The sequence below is a fragment of the Rhineura floridana genome, chromosome 6, assembly GCF_030035675.1.
Source record: "Rhineura floridana isolate rRhiFlo1 chromosome 6, rRhiFlo1.hap2, whole genome shotgun sequence".
Taxonomy (NCBI): Eukaryota; Metazoa; Chordata; class Lepidosauria; order Squamata; family Rhineuridae; genus Rhineura; species Rhineura floridana.
Window position 1 is genome coordinate 149,184,998 of NC_084485.1, and position 17,209 is coordinate 149,202,206.

The 17,209-nt window shown below is 41.3% G+C and overlaps 1 protein-coding gene across 1 annotated transcript; it reads left to right on the forward strand.

Moving 5' to 3' along the window:
* The first annotated feature begins 2,976 nt into the window (after positions 1–2,976).
* Positions 2,977–13,636, forward strand: ARPC5 (actin related protein 2/3 complex subunit 5). The gene is made up of 4 exons (XM_061634061.1): positions 2,977–3,520; positions 6,900–6,972; positions 10,127–10,303; positions 12,271–13,636. Exons 1-4 carry the CDS (start codon positions 3,378–3,380, stop codon positions 12,331–12,333), a joined length of 456 nt encoding a protein of 151 aa, XP_061490045.1. The 5' UTR covers positions 2,977–3,377; the 3' UTR covers positions 12,334–13,636.
* Positions 13,637–17,209: the final 3,573 nt, after the last annotated feature.

Consider the following 17,209-nt stretch of genomic DNA (forward strand, 5'->3'; position numbering starts at 1 on the left):
AGAACTAAAGGCAATCCTCCTGGTCAGTGTGGCCACTGGTCATCATTTCCTAGCAGCAAAGGGGCTGCCCTCCATTTTCTGTTTGAGTATTTCTATCAGAAACTATATTGTGGAAAACTGAAACTATAGAAGCAGTTTTCTCATCTTAAGAATCTTTCCTTTATAATAACAACTTTGTATCAATTTGTTGACATTTTGACTGTGAACTAAATTGTGCTCATGGAAAGCTGGGATATAAATTTAATAAATAAATAAATCCAGTCAGCAGAGATGCTGCTTAGTGTGATCTTTAATTATTCTATCACCTCCAGAGCATACCTTAAAGGGAGCCCAGAAATCATCAGAATCAACAATTAATTTATTTTTGCTGCACCTCCTTGTTTTTTGAGCTTTCAACGAATATTGCAGGTAGCTTTTCAAGCTTCCCTCAGAAATTGTTAAGAAGACTTGCAAGTGCAATGGTTCAGAGGGGTAGTAGCCTATACATCTATGAAGTGGAATCTAAGTCCTCAAAAGCTTATGCTGCAACAAATCTGTTGCATGCAATCCTATACATGCCTACTCAGAAGTAAGTCCCACTGAGTTAAATAAGACCTACTCCCAGGTAAGTGGGACCTGATTTATCTTTTAAGGCACTACAAGAGCCTCTGTTTTTCTTAACTTAATAAAGCACTTAAATTTGTGGAGTATATATTAGCTGGTTTTAACAATTATGAGTCCACCCCATGATCTTTGGGATTAGGTGAAAGAGAAATCTATATAAGGGAAACAGTATACAAAAAAACCCCTCAGAAGATACAAAATTCTACTATAAAATTATATGACCACCTGCCTAACTAACCATATATACACTAATAGGCAAAAAACCTTGCAGTTTAAGAACGTACCTATAGCCCACAGATATTTCTATCAAACTTTAAAAAGCAGGGAGATTGGGCTGCTATAGAGAATGCACTCGGGGAGTAGGAGACCTGACCTCCTCTCTGAGATATTGTCAAAATGCAAACACAATTTGGGTTGGTCTTGCACAGTCCAATCCACTTGCTGTGTAGCTTCAGGGCCAGCTCCAGGCATGCGGGGGCCCTTGGGCATCAGCTTGCCCTGGCCCCCTGGTGGGTGGGTGTGCGCGCACGTGCATATGCATGTGTGCTCGCCCCCCTACCTGCCTAGTCTTTACCATTGCCCTTAATGAAGATGGCGGCCACAGTTTCCCTAAGGGGAATGAAGCCTCCACCGCCATCTTTGTTGATGGCACACATGCGTGCTATGCACGCACATCTCTGCCATCAACTAAGATGGCGGCAGTGGCTTCAGTACCTTAGGGAAGCTGCGGCCGCCATCTTCATTAAGGGCAATGCTAAAAAGCCGGCTGACAGATAAGTGGGGGGCATGGGGGGGTCACAGATCGCAGAAGGGGAGGGGATGGACCCCTCAGGGGCTCTAGTAGCTCCGGGGCCATCGGGCCAGTGCCCAACCTGGCCGCCCTTTAGAACTGGCCCTGTGTAGCTTGGAAGAATTTGGTAACATGTGTCTCTGAGCATATGGTGAGTGGTGGCTATACCTGTCATCTCCAAAGATGGAGAATTACATTTTTTTATGTTTGTTGGTGTTCTTCTTTCTTTGCTTCTTTTCTGTGTTACTACTGTTTCTTCAGAGATTCTAACCTAGAAAATTATATTAAATTAAATTGCAGTCATGGCTTCTCCCAAAGAATCCTAGGACGTGTAGTTAGTAAAGGGTGCTGAGAGTTGCTAGGAGATGCCCTGTTCCACTCACAGAGCTTCAGTCAGAGTGGCTGCCTGTTAAACCAGTCTGGCCACTGGAGCTCTGTCAGGGGAATAGGAGTCTCCTCTCAGCACCCTTCACAAACTACACTTCCCAGGATTCTTTGGGGGAAGCAATGACTGTCTAAAAGTGAAATAAATGTCTGTGTGGGTGTGGCCCCAATTAGCCAAGCGACTGAGAGTCTGCTTTTAGAATGCTAACAGTTGGTTCTTACTCTGCATGCAGGGGCTTATCATGGAGTTCAATGCTAAATTTCTTCAATTAATTAAAGCATTTTTGTAACTTAAACTGCAGAAGATGAAAGTCAGAGTATGGGGCAAGGATTACAGGTACTCTGTGAACATGGCTGATTTTTAATTAATTTCAACAAATTATGAGAACTCTGATAGAAAAAAGTCCAGAAGGGGTCTGTATTTATTATTTGATTTATATCCCGCCCTTCCAACCAGCAGGAGCCCAGGACGGCAAACAAAAGCACTAAAAACACTTTTAAAACATCATAAAAACAGACTTTAAAATACATTAAAACAAAACAACTTTAAAAACCTTCTTTAAAAAAAGCTTTGAAGACATCTTTAAAAAAAGGTTAAAAAACAGCTTTAAAAACATATTAAAAAGCAATTCCAACATAGAAGCAGATTGGGACAAGGTCTCAACTTAAAATACTTGTTTTTATACTTTGAACTCTCGATTCTGCCTGACTGTTTTGTGTATCGCCATGAAAATTTACAGGGTTGTTCAGCAAGCGTTTCTGAGTTCAGGTCTATAAGTTTTGTAAGGTTTTGTTTTGCACTGAGCTTATGGGAAGCATCAGAATGGCATGGGGGTATTTTCGATTTAACATGCTGACTATAGTATACAGCCACTATGGCATGTCAGGCCTCCTCTACCCATTCTGCCGATTCACTCCGTGCTACCATTTAGGACCAGGCTATTTTCACTACAACAAGAAGAACTCTTTTCTCTCTCCGTGGCCATTTCTCTGAGGTCGGACTAACAAAGTACTTGCTCACCAGTAGAGCTAATTTTTTTGCTGTCACTGAATAGGAGGTCGGTACCAGCTTAACTGTTTCTATAGGAACTGGTCGGAGATCACGTGGTTGCCAATCTTCAACTAACGGCATCCAAAGCGTACCTCCCACCAGAGCCCCGCAGTCCTGCGCATGTGCAGGAAACTACTAGCCCGTTCATGACGTGATGGGGAAGGGGAAATGGCTGCTGTACGCATGTGCATTAGAACAAAAGCTTTGTCTGGGTGGTGCGGCCAAAAACGAAGATTAAAACCTAGTACTACTACTGTATTTGCAGAGCTCGGGGGGGAAATCTCTCGTGTTTTTTTAAAAATATAACGTGGGAGTGGACAAAATACGTAACGGGGGCCTGGTTGACCGCGCAGAAGAGGGCGGGGAAAAAAACAAAAAACAAACACCCGTCAGCAGCGCATGCGTGGTGCCGGCTTCGGCGGCCGCCGCTGTTCCTCTGTGCTGCTTCCTCCCTACGTGAGGCCGGCCGCCGCCTGGAAGGGTGGGGTCTCGGCTACCGCTGCCGCCGCGTTTCTTTAACAGACTGACTAACTCAGGTGGGGCGCGGCGATGGCAAAGCACACGGTCTCGTCCGCGCGCTTCCGTCGGGTGGATGTGGACGAGTACGACGAGAACAAGTTCGTGGACGAAGAGGACGGTGGCGACGGCCAGGTGGGCCCCGACGAGGGCGAAGTGGACTCGTGCCTAAGGCAATATCCTTCTGCTCCGTTCGCTTCCTTGTAGGGAGAGAACAAAAGGAGACGGGAGCGTGCCTTTCTTCGTTTCCATGGAGGGGATGAGCTAGTGCGCTTCCTCCTCCGCGCTTGCCCTCTCGCCCACGCAGCCGGGCGGAGAATTAGGCGCCGTGACAGGCAGCAGCAGCGCCCTCCCTGCGCGCTTCTTAGCCTCTTTTCTGCCGCTTCCGGTCCAGCCATTTCTTGCTTCCAGCCCCTTTCTTGTGAGGCTGTGCCTCAGTCGGGCCGGGAGGAAGGGAAGAGAACCACCCGGCCTGCGGAAGCCTTTTGCTTCCCCACGCTTCCTATTCTCCATCTCTTCCGTGGACAGTGGAAGGAGGCAGGACTACGGTAGCCCTGAACGGTGCTCCCCCCCGCCCCGCACTGACAGCTTTAGTGCTTTGGGGCTCTGCTACAGCCCCAGACGGGGTGCAATTCAGTGAGGCTTATTTCTGCTGCCAACTCCCCCAGTGGGCTCGCGCGGCCTCAGCAAACCTCTCCCTACCAGTAGTATGGGTGGGATCTTATAGTGGTCTGCTTGACAGGGCTGTTGCAAAGATTACCGAAATAATGTATGAATCCATTTGAACATTTGTTTGTTTATTATTACATTTATATCCCACCTTTTCTCCAAAGAGCTCAAGGTGGTGTGTGCATCTTTTCGCCTTCCATCCGCAGAACTACCCTTGAGATAGGTTAGACTGAAAGACAAACCTACTACATACATGTTTGCTTTAGTATTACTTATTACTGTAATTTTAGGGTTGCAACCTGCATGCTTAGGATTATAGTATTTTTATTAGAATGAAAAGCCTTGCTGGTTGCAGAGGGATTTATTCCATGTAATTGCACAGGATTGCATCTTGGTTTTTAATCGTATGCATGTTTACTGGGGAGTAAGGCCCACAGTGAAGGGTGACTGCTATATATGTCACCCACAGCCCACACAGATGCTTTGCAGATGGGAATCAAAGAACTTAACTGACATATATCAGGCCCATTACCACAGTTGAGGCACTTAAGATCTCTGCATATGCTGTCCTGTAGCCCTTACTATTCCTCGCAACAATTCTGTGGAAGAAAAAAAGAATTGTGGAGTAATGTGGCAAATGACTTATCCAAGAACAAGTCGATAAGGCACTAATAGCTTTGGCCGAGCAGAGCCTTTCAGTTGCCTCTACCTGTAATACACAAAGTCTTATCCTCCTCCTCTCCTACATACACACATGCCTTCTCTCTCTTGTCTTTCCTTCATCTTTCTTAAGGTTCATTGCCCTCTCTTTTCACAAGTGGTCAGTCAAGAGGTAGGTCTAGAACTGTTTCTTGTTTAATATATTTAGGCCTGACAACATTAATCTTTTAAACACTTTATTAACTGCAGGCAAATAGTGAGGAAAATTGTTCAAACTTTTATTAGGAAATGCTCTGTGTGAAATGGTTTCATGACTGATAGAGGTAAGTTGTAATCGACTTGAAAGCACATAACAACAACAAGCTGCCTGCATGTATCTGTTCAGCCAATCATTTTTAAATGACTTCATCCATTTCCCAAGGAGTGAATTGTTGTCTGCATTGTATAGTTGAATCTTGTTTCTTAATCGTGTCAAAAATAGCCTATATCAAGATACTGTAGTACAATTTAATTAATTTAACAGTGAAAACCAAGACAGTTAATCAGCTGAAAATGTTTTTGATTGTATCCAATGTTCTACACAGAGCAGAACCATTGAAATGAATGTGTGTTTTTTTTAAAGTGATTTTATAATATAATTTAGGAGACAGGATTGTTATATATTGTAGACTTATAACTGATCTGCGATAAATCGGAAGTCAACATTTTATTTTATTGTTTAATTATTTTTGTTTTGTTTTTTGTCTTTAAAAATTTGAATAAAAATTAATGGAAAAAAAAAGAGATGAATGGGCATGACCAGCTAAGGTCCATTCATTTCAGTGGGTCTACTCTGAGAATTACTTGGTTGGATACAATCCTTAGTCCGTGGATATCTTTGATTTAGATTGGTGTTTATTTAAATTTACATGGAGCAGATTTTCTCTCTTCATTAGAGCTTCTCTTATAATAAGATTCAGGAGTATCTGAAGAAGAAAAGATTAGAGCAAGTTATTTTTACATTTGAATTAGTATGCTAGTAGCTTTGTACGTCAACATTTATGTGTCTTTTCTCCTAGGTTGCTTGCACAGTCCTAAAGCATGTATTTGACAGTGTTGCATCTAACTGAAGCCCAAGGGAGGAGTCTGCAAAGCAGCACAGCCTTCTAACTTCCTCCTGCCAGACTGAAGCAGTAGAGGAAGTACATGAATTCTGTAGGGACTTTCCTTTTATGGAAACAGTTACATCTAGTCAGTGACAGTTGGTAGTTGGTTCCATTTTGCAATCTTAAGCATGCTCATTTGGGAATAAAGCTTACTGAACACAGTACAACTTATTTCTGGACAAACTTTCATAGAATCAGGCTATTTCTTACGAGACTTGTAAATTCTTACAAGGAGACTGTTTAAACGGGCTTCAGGAAGTAATCAAGACGGGAAACGCCCATTTTTCAAAACTGAATTGCGGCAAATTAAAATATTGCTCTGCATTGTCAACAGGCTGACTGAATTTCCTATATTTCTTGAGACGTGTTAACTTTTTTTTTTTGCTTATTAGACATAGCTCTTTCAAATCAACCACGAAAGTGTTGATAAATTTTAGATGTATGCTAAGGTGCCAGGAGTAAAGGCAATACTAAGTATCTGGGCAAAATGTACTTTAACGTCAGCAAGCTCCATATGTTTAATAACAGATTGACTTACACCTTCATTGGTCGTATTTTTGAGTTTGTGTGCTACACATCTTCCCTGTAGTAGGCCTTTGTGTAAGAACTGAAATCATGGTGCTGATGTCTGGTGCTTGAAGGTAGCCGGCATTTAAGTTCTGCTTTTTTTTACAGCCAAGTATTGTGCTGTTGTTTGTATGTTTGTTTCAGGGAGAGTGTAACTGAGCATGGTAGTTTGATATTTTTAGTATCATGCCTGCTTGAAGGCACTGCTTTAAACTCTATACTGCATAGTGGGAAAGTATAAGGTATGAGCCAGAAAGTCTCCACTATATATTTAACGTCAGCTATCAATTCATGAAGTGAAATGGTCTTAGACAAGCTACTCTTCTCTCAGCCTCACTGCTCGTCTTCCCGCCCCCAGCAGCATGAGATAATAATACAATACAGGACTACTGTAAGGATTACTGTGAATGTATCTGAAGCATTTTGAAGAACTCTTGAAATGTGTTCCATAAATATTACCAGTTTATTAATTCCAAAGCTTGTCAAAATTGTATTGTCCTTAACTGCTCTTTACAGGGAACATGATGGCTGCATTACAAGCAGCTCTGAAAAATCCCCCAATCGATACCAAGAGTCAAGCCGTAAAGGTGAGATAACAAGAGAAATATTATGATATAATAATGACTGAAGCTCCTACTTTTCAGAACGTTTTAACTACATCTAAAAAACATTCTGTTGAATTGCTGTGTCACAATATCTCTAAGAACACTTCCATTTAACTAGCAGTTTCAGTAATCCATGAAATGTATGAACACACATTTAAGTATTAAAAGCAAGAATATTTTTTATGCTCTTGAGTGCCGTTATACCATATATTCATGTTATGGCCATTTGAAATATTTTTTCTAACTTCCAGTTGTGGAAGCTAATAGTGATATGTGGCAATTAGATCTTTCTGATATAGCCAGCATCATGTTAACAGTTCTGCAAGTGAATTTCTTGCTTTAATTATATCCATAAAATGTCAGTTGCTTTCCTGGAATTAGAGATTTACTGGAAAAGTACAAAAAAAACCCCACCAGTTTAGGGCAGATGCTCATTTCACAGTGTAACAAAAGGTCTGAAAATTTCTTTGCAACGAATAATAATGACACATTAAATAAAATTGATTCTATAGGGACACAGTAAAGTACAATAAGGCAGGGTATCTGCATGATAAATAGTTAGGGAAGCACATGGGTTTTATTATTGCAAATTAGCTCCTAATTTTTATTTAATTTAGCAAATGTTATTTCTGATTACCTTTTCTGTTATGGCTCAGTGAAGGCTTCCTAGACAAACAGCTTCGTTGCAAACATAGGCTTTCAGTGAAAGTAAGTCTTACTGTGGTCATTGGGACGTATTTTTGTGAATAGTAGACAGTAAGTCAAAGCATAAGTGAGTGCAAGATGCTCTTATAATGCAGATCTACACAAGCTGTAACCATGACATTGAACACAGCTCGCTATTATGTCTTAATAGATTATTTAAAGATCCTCCTGCTTTTTGTACTGCTTAACAGGCCAAGAAAAATATGTTTGCCAAGCCCTTCTCTGCATTCAGTGGGTCAAACATTGTGCAGCCTACTATGATATTTTAAGTTCCTTTTAGAAGTCAAAAGAGAAATTTGTGGTATAAAAGTAGAAATCCTTTGCATTCCTATTGCTTTTTAAGCAAGGCATGGGAGATGGTTTCACATTTTTATCCTACTCATAATTAATGCTAAACTGTGGTTTAGGTCACATTTATTTTGCTATTCTACTTTAAGCAATCATGGCCTCTCCCAAAGAATCCGGGCAAGGGTAGTTTGTGAAGGGTGCTAAGAGTTGTTAGGGGTGGGGTGCTGTAGTGGTTAAGGTGTTGGACTACGACCTGGGAGACCAGGGTTCAAATCCCCACACAGCCATGAAGCTCACTGGGTGACCTTACGCCAGTCACTGCCTCTCATCCTCAGAGAAAGGCAATGGTAAACCCTCTGAACACTGCTTACCGTGAAAGCCCTGTTCATAGGGTCGCCATAAGTCGGAATTGACTTGAAGGCAGTCCATTTCCATTTTTAATTCCCCTCACAGAACTACAATTGCCAAAGTGATTTAATAATCAGTCAGTCTTCCTAGAGGACTCTGAGACTTGTCACTCTATGAGGGGAACAGGGGTCTTCTAAAATCCTCAGCACCCTTCACAAATTACACTTCCCAGGTTTCTTTAGGGGAAGCCATGACTGTTTAAAGTGGAATAAATATATGGTGTGAATGTGGCCTTAGCGTTATATGAACATTCCTTGGGCTTATCAGCTCCCCTCTCCTTCTCCAGTGCAGCTATGCAGAGGAGATTGAAAGCTTTTGCTTCCATTCTTAACTAACTACAGTTTATTGTTATGTACAAATCCAAGCAAACTGTAGGTAGCCTTAACTAGGATTTAGGATGGGAAAAATATGTTCAAATCATGAATTGGAAAGATGCTTTGTTTCCCTATACCATAATTAAGAGGAACCATGATTTCAGGTTTGGACGTAATGCTAAACTGTGGTTAATTGAAAACGTCAGTGAAAGTTTCTCCTTTTATAACTCTGCTGGGGTTGGCAAGTTTGGAGGAGTGCACCATAGTTTACTGGTCTGCTTATGTCCAAAACAGGCCATTCTAATTTGAAGTTGTCCAACTGTTTTTGCCAAAGCAAAACAAAAATGTAAAGTGAGAAAAGTACAGCTTCAACCTTGCATACTGGTCTGGCAAAAAAAGGAGAAAAGGAACCACCTCTCCCCAAATAAACCTACTGGGACTGTGCATTTGATATCAGACACCCTTCTTTATGTGCCCCCTCCAAGGGAGATGCAGAGGGTGACAACACAAGATCGGGCCTTTTCAGTGGTAGCACCATCACTATCAACCTTTATGTGCCAGGTGAAGATGCTTTTTATTCCCCCAGACTTACTCATCTTTTCAGATGCTCTGGTTCATCTTTTAGTTGAGTGGGGTAGGATGTGTCCTCCTTATGTTACTGCAGGATGAGCACTGTCAATTAATGTTCTATCTTTTGATGTAATTTAAATTTTGGTATTGGGTTTTTTAAAAAAATGTAAGTTGCTTTGAGACAAAAAATAAGTAAATGTAATAAATAAATATAATTATAATCAGGGCTGTGGAGTCGGTACGCTAGACCTTCGACTCCGACTCCTCTATTTTTCTACTGTCCGACTCCTTCATAAATGGCAAATGTATATTAACTAGTAATAACAAATCTACTGTAGTAAAATGGTAGCACAAGGCATTTCATCACCACCACGTGAATCCAGAGCTTGGAAAAGTTACTTTTTTAAACTACAACTCCCATCAGCCCCAGGGATTGGGTTCATGGGAGTTGTAGTTCAAAAAAGTAACTTTTCCAAGCTCTAGATTCACGTGGTGGTGATGAAATGCCTTCTGCTACCATTTTACTACAGTAAATTTATTGTTACTAGTTAATATACATTTGCCATTTATGAAGGAGTCGGAGTCGGTACATTTCTTCCGACACCACCCAAAATTGCTCACTACTCTGACTCCACAGCCCTGATTATAATGAACAAGAGTGCCGGGAACAGGATATGAAATGGCATTAAACCTTTATTTGATCTTGCCTATTTTGAAAATTGCCATCTGTGGACTAGTTAATCTTTCACCATTTCACACCTAATGGAAGTATGCACGTATGAATCTCCATAATGAATTGCACTTACAATGTTCATGATTCCTTCTCTGTGCCACTTTCAATTTTTCACTAGGATCGTGCAGAAAGCATTGTCCTGAAGGTTCTCATCTCTTTCAAAGCCAATGATATTGAAAAGGCAGTACAGTCTTTGGATAAGAATGGGGTTGATCTCTTAATGAAATACATCTACAAGGGTTTTGAGAGCCCATCTGACAACAGCAGTGCAGTCTTACTACAGTGGCATGAAAAGGTATGTTAGCTTGGGACTGTTCCCTTGAGTCTGATGGTTGCATATTCTAAATTCCTTTCTTGGGATCTCTGAGTTGGGCTATTCCTCCCTTTGGACTTCTCCATAAAGCATATGCAAGAGGGGAGGAAGAATTGAGAGTCACATTTATTCAAATGATATAGCACACCTGAAAGTTATTTAGATTGGCACCCTTTATCTTAGTAAAGAAGTGTCTTGTAGGTTGGGGAACATAAGTAAAACGTTGGATGAGTTGGAAAAACAATACTTGAAGAAATACAATGGAATGAGCACACACTAAATGTAAAAGTAGCAAACAGTATTCATTTCCAAACAGTACACAGTTGAACTCACTGACTGATGTAGTGATTTTCTGAAACTTAATTGTGCTTTTTGCAATGAGAGGAAAATAAAGTTGTGGAGGATAGGAATTGCCCATGACAATGCTATTCCTTACGGCATGCATTCTTTTATCTTAATTGTATACCTTAGAGATGATTCAAACGTGCTTATTTATCATGTGATGATTGCAAGATCAAGTGATAACTTCTATGTGTGAGTAAGCCCTTTAAGATCTTGAGACTACAGATAGAGGGCAACATTCAACATCACATGAGTAGAAGAATGCTTGTAAGACAGGATTCCCCCTTCCTCTCCTTCCCTCCTTGCTGCAGCCTTCCACGCACCTCCAGCTCTGCTTCAGAAGGTTCCCCAACCCTTGGGGATGTATCAGGAGCTGCAGGGGGAAGGGGAATCTATTCTGCCAGTAAACATAAGAATGGCCTGCTGGATCAGGCCAGTGGCCCATCTAGTCCAACATCCTATTTTCACAGTAGCCAACCGGTTGCTCATGGGAAGCCCGCGAGCAGTACCTGAGCACAAAAGCACTCTCTCCTCTTGCAGTTTCCAGCAACTGGTATTTGGAAGCATACCATCTCCGACTATGGAGTTAGAGCACAGCCATCATGGCTAGTAGCCATTGATAGGCTTATTCTCCATGATTTTGTCTAATCCTCTTTTAAAGGCATGGGTATCTGTTCTGCTGGAGGAGGACACCATTGAATTTTCCCAAGGGTATACCTGATAACTGCATCTCAAGCTTGAAAAGTTTTCAGTGGAGTTGGTCACATATTCAGCTTCCAGTCATCAGTTGTTCAGTAATCAAAGGAATGAGAGATGAAGTGAGATGTATGCATATCACGACTTTTTGTATGTTCTTACACACTCAGTAGAAACACAATTTTTGTACTACTGTGGATTGTAGTGATAATTTGGCTAGACGTGTCATTACTTTGAGAAAAGTAAGATGCACTTCTATGTCATGAGATCCTCAGCAAAGCAAAATAACAAATCATTAATTTCACAGTTGAGCATGTTGTATGCCATAGACATACTGTCTGTTGTCATCAGAACTTGTGGTATTTTGCCCAATGAACAGAAGTAATTTAATATATAATAAAGCAGGAGATTTAGTTGAGAAAAGAAACAAGGAGAACATGATTTTGTGAGTTACTTGTGTCTTTATTCAAGTTGGTGTGCTTTGTAGAGCACCCCTCTAGTATGATGGATACCATGTTCCTAGTTCAGAGTCCTGATGTTTCTGATTTCTTGAGCCTCTTTATGATGGCTACATGAAACATGCTGGTAGATGTCCACCTAATTATATTTATTTATTTATTTTATTTAATTTATATACCGCCCTAAGCCAAAAAGGCTCTCTGGGCGGTGTACATAAGAGATAAAACAAGCACAATATATAAATACAATAAGTATAACAAAATCAAAGATCAAAACAAACAATAACAAAGAACCAACAACGTCAAAATACAACAATAATGAAAATACTGATAAAATACACTATAAAATACAATTTAAAATACATTTTAAAATGCCTGGGAGTATTAAAATGCCTGGGAGTATTTGTCTTTGATGTGTGCTTTAACTTCCTGTTCCTTGTCTTCTGTTTACAGGCTCTTGCTGCTGGAGGTGTAGGTTCAATTGTTCGTGTCTTAACTGCCAGGAAAACAGTTTAAGTCCAGCAAAAAGTGCCCTTCTGCCATGGGCGTGGGAAATGCTGGTACAAAGACCAAAACAACCAAATGCCATCACTGCCCTGTGGGTAGCAGCTCTCTTTCTATCTCTCAGCTTGCCTTCTTGCTTTTTCATATCTGTGGCATAATATACACGTCAGACTTTTGTTAAATGTTTGATAATTATATAAGTGCAATTTTATTTCTAAAAAGAGTATTTGGTACTCACAAACCATTTCAGTGACACATGTACAAGTGTTTGCATAGGATGACTTGCATTTTCAGAAAATCATGACAAGATACAGCCTTCCTTCCTTTTTTTTTTTTGCCAGACCTGTGCAGATGGTGAGGATTGAGGTCACTGTTTTAAATTCTTTAGTTGGTCAGGCAGCATTTCATGCAAATTGTGTTGAGAGTGGGGCAGCTTACAAATAACAAACTGAACGTTGCATTTTCTAGTCAAATCCTGAATGTTACAGCAGCCAGCAAGGATCTGTTGGAAGCCTGGTTGCTCATTACTGTATTAGTTTTCGTAAGTATCTCACACAATCTTTCCTTGCAATCCTTTATGTGGTGAGCCGCAAAGAAAGTGGCTAGGGCAATATTTTTCAGAATTCAGCATAGTGGTTGCCTCTGGATAACCAAACAAAATGTGGTGTTATACTGGTGTTAGAGCAGAATTACACATTACACTGGAAATGGGACTGCTGCCAAAAATAACATCTCTGTCTTGTTCCCTCCTCTCCCTGTAGCTTGTAGTCTCTTGACTCTGTCCTTTATATCATGTGTTTCCCTGCCTTCATCACATCATTGCCTGCTGTTGGCATGGAAATTTGGCATGATATTGGGACACAGGACAAGTGATCCTACATCTTAGAGGGAAGAGGGAGGTACATAAAATGAGGACGCCAGTTTTGGTGTTAGCCTCATAGCAAATCTAATGTATAGTTCCATTGTAAGATGCAGAAATTTAATCATCAGTGTTCAGGTACTAGGACCTAGAAGATCTTGATCTGTATTCCAATATGGGTATGTTCCATATTGTATTAAGGGAGAAAGTATTGACCAAGAAAAAAGCGCTTATTTAAAAATAAAAAGTGTGACTTTCCGGAAGATCTAGTGCATTCCAGACCTGGAAACAGCTTGAGTGTGAATAACGTAGGAGCAAAGCTGACCAGTGTATTTCATTTATACTTAATGCAGTTTTGTGTGACAAAACTGGTAAGGAATTATGGAACTGTTGCTCATTTTTATACATGGTTTTTGTAAAATGAGAAATCAAAAATAAAATGGTCACTGTTAAATATTTTAATTTGCAAGTGTAATTTTGTTGTTTCTTTCCACATTTAGATGGGTGGGCGATATTAAATGAACACCTAAGAATAGAGCTGTTTATTTATTTGATTTATATCCTGCCCTTCCTCCCAGCAGGAGCCCAGGGCAGCAAACAAAAGCACTAAAAACACTTTAAAACATCATAAAAACATACTTTAAAATACATTTAAAAAATCTTTTAAAACATTTTTTTAAAAAAGCTTTCAAGACATTTTTTTAAAAAAAAGGTTAAACTTTTTAACAAAAAAAGGTTTAAAAACATAGTAAAAAGCATTTCCAATGCAGCTGCAGACTTTATGTAAAGTTGAGCAGGGGGTTGGACTCGATGGCCTTTTATAATAATAATAATAATAAAATTTTATTTCTAAGCCGCCTATCTGGCTGAATTAACGGCCACCCTAGGCGGCGTACATAATAGGATAAAATACAACATATAAAATACAACATATAAGCAAAACATCAACTATAATCAATCTAAAACCACCCACAACTGCAACAAGATAAAAACTAGTCCGCCCCAAGAATCCTATAAGCCCACCTGAATAACCAGGTTTTCAAGGCTCGGCGGAAACTTGGTAGGGAGGGGGCATGGCGGAGATCATAGGTCAAAGAGTTCCAGAGGGTGGGGGCCACAATCGAGAATGCCCTCTCTCTGGTCCGCACCAGCCTGGCTGTTTTAACTGGTGGGACTGAGAGAAGGTCTTGTGAGGCTGATCTCGTCGGGCGGCATATTTGGTGATGCTGGAGGCGCTCCTTCAGATAAACTGGGCTGAAACCGTAAGCCCCTTCCAACTGTACAATTATGATTCTAAGTGTTAGAGATGTACTCAGTGTAGTGCTAAGGTGAACATTCTGCCAGTACAGTAGGGCCCCACTCATACGGCGGGTTACGTTCCAGACCCCTGCTGTAAAGCGGAACTCATTGAATAGAATGGCGCTCGATGCCTGAAAACTGCCGTAAAAGTGGAACAAACGCCGTATGAGGGGGGCTTTAGTCTAATTGCATCTAATTGAGACCGCTGTATTAGCGAATCGCTGCATAGCGGGGCCCTACTGTACAAGGAATTCTCCTTGGGCAACGAAACACTCTCCCCCCATGCACCCCCTAAATCTCTTTTGGGGGTTCCCACAACCTTCTGGAGCAGACTTGCAGATGATGCAGTGGACGTACCCTTGCTCTAGCGCTTTTATTTAGTTGAATAGTGCCCATAGTCCAAACCCAAGCTTCATAAGTTTCATAAGTTTACCCTTGCATTATTTTATGGATAGGAAATAACAAACGTAAGAAGAGCCTGCTGGATCAGGCCAATGGCCCATCTAGTCCAGCATCCTGTTCTCACAGTGGCCAACCAGATGCTTATGGTAAGCCCACAAGCAGAACCAGACTACAACTGGCTTTTAGAAGCATACTGCCTGACCGTGGAGGCAGCACATAGCATCATGGCTAACAGCCATTGATAGCTTTATCTGCCATGTATTTGCCTAATCCTCTTTTAAAACCATCTAAATTGGTGGCCATCACTGCCTCCTGTGAATTAAGAACACCATACTAAGCAGTATATAAATGCTTTTAAATAATTACAGTTAAAAAACAATCCTATGTATGAATAAACCTGAGGCTCCAATCCTGTGCTCACCTAACTGGATGTAAGCCCCATTGAACACAGTGGGACTTGTAAACATACATATGACTGCCTCGTTAATGACTTATTCAAGCAGGTCTTCTAAAATTCTGCATATCTTAAAGCTCTTCTGTGATTTTGAATTGTTCGTCTCCTGAGTGTTTTTTTTTTTAAATCCAGGTCCTTGGAAACTTTTTAAAAGGATACAGAAATCTGGAGTGGTTCGCAGGAGAACTTCCTAAGAATTCACCATTCTGTTTTCAGTAATGACCAGATGGATGCCTCTGAGAAACGAAAGCAGGGCATAAAGGCAATAGCCCTCTCTTCCTGTTTGAACTTGGAAGCTCCACTTAACTATCATTATTATTATTTATTGCATTTATATACCACCCCATAGCCAAAGCCCTCTGGGCAGTTTACAACAATTAAAAACATTACAAACAAATATACAAATTTAAAAAACACATTTTTAAAAAGCAATTTAAAACACGTGTTAAAATGCCTGGGAGAAGAGGAAAGTCTTGACCTGGCGCTGAAAAGATAACGGAGCCAGGCGCACCTCGTCAGGGAGATCATTTCCTAATTTGGGGGCCACCACTGAGAAGGCCCTCTCCCTTGTTGCCAGCCTCCCAGTTTCCCTCGGAGTAGGCACCTGGAGGAGGGCCATGAATACTGAGTATAGCGTACGGGTGGGTTCGTGTCGGGAGAGGTGTTCCATCAGGTATTGTGGTCCCAAGCCGTGTAAAGCTTCATAGGTTAAAACCAGCACCTTGAATCAAGCTCGGAAACATACAGGCAGCCAATGCAAGCAGGCCAGAATCGGTTTTATATGTTCGAACCGTCTGGTCCCTGTTACCAATCTGGCCGCTGCATTTTGCACAAGCTGCAGCTTCCGAACCATCTTCAAAGGCAGCCCCACGTAGAGCGCATTGCAGTAATCTAACTTGGAGGTTACCAGAGCATGGACAACTGAAGCCAGGTTATCCCTGTCCAGATAGGGGCGTAGCTGGGCCACCAACCAAAGTTGGTAGAAGGCACTCCGTGCCACTGAGGCTACCTGAGCTTCAAGTGACAAAAGATGGTTCTAGGAGAACCCCCAAACTATGAACCTGCTCCTTCAGGGGGAGTGCATCCCCATCCAGGACAAGTTGGACATCCACCCTCCGGTCAGAAGAACCACCCACTAACAGCATCTCAGTCTTCTCTGGATTGAGCCTCAGTTTATTAGCCCTCATCCAGTCCATTGTCGCAGCCAAGCACCAGTTTAGCACATTGACAGCCTCACCTGAAGAAGATGAAAAGGAGAAATAGAGCTGCGTGTCATCAGCATACTGATGGCAACGTGCTCCAAAACTCTGGATGACCGCACCCAACGCTTTCATGTAGATATTGAACAGCATGGGGGGACAGAACTGACCCCTGGAGAATCCCATACTGGAGAATCCAGGGCGTTGAGCAATGTTCCACAAGCACCACCTTCTGGAGCCAACCCGCCAACTATCATGGATAATGTTATGTGCCTTCAAGTCAACTACGACTTATAGCAACCCTATGAATCGATGACCTCCAAGAGCATCTGTCGTGAACAACCGTGTTCAGATCTTATAAGTTCAGGTCTGTGGCTTCCTTTATGGAATCAATCCATCTCTTTGGCCTTCCTCTTTTTCTACTCCCTTCTGTTTTTCCCAGCATTATTGTCTTTTCTAGTGAATCATGTCTTCTCATTATGCATCCAGAGTATGGTAACCTCAGTTTCATCATTTTAACTTCTAATGATAGTTCTGGTTTAATTTGTTCTGACACCCAATTATTTGTCTTTTTCGCAGTCCATGGTATGCGCGGAGCTCTACCACATTTCAAATGAGTTGATTTTTCTCTTATCCGCTTTTTTCACTGTCCAACTTTCACATCCATACATAGAG

Excerpts from the sequence above, each read along its gene's own strand:
- ARPC5 (XM_061634061.1), top strand. The coding sequence starts at position 3,378 with ATGGCAAAGCACACGGTCTCGTCCGCGCGCTTCCGTCGGGTGGATGTG. Across the intron at positions 3,521-6,899 it reads GTGGACTCGTGCCTAAGGCA|AGGGAACATGATGGCTGCAT; the intron begins ATATCCTTCTGC and ends ACTGCTCTTTAC. Across the intron at positions 6,973-10,126 it reads CCAAGAGTCAAGCCGTAAAG|GATCGTGCAGAAAGCATTGT; the intron begins GTGAGATAACAA and ends ATTTTTCACTAG.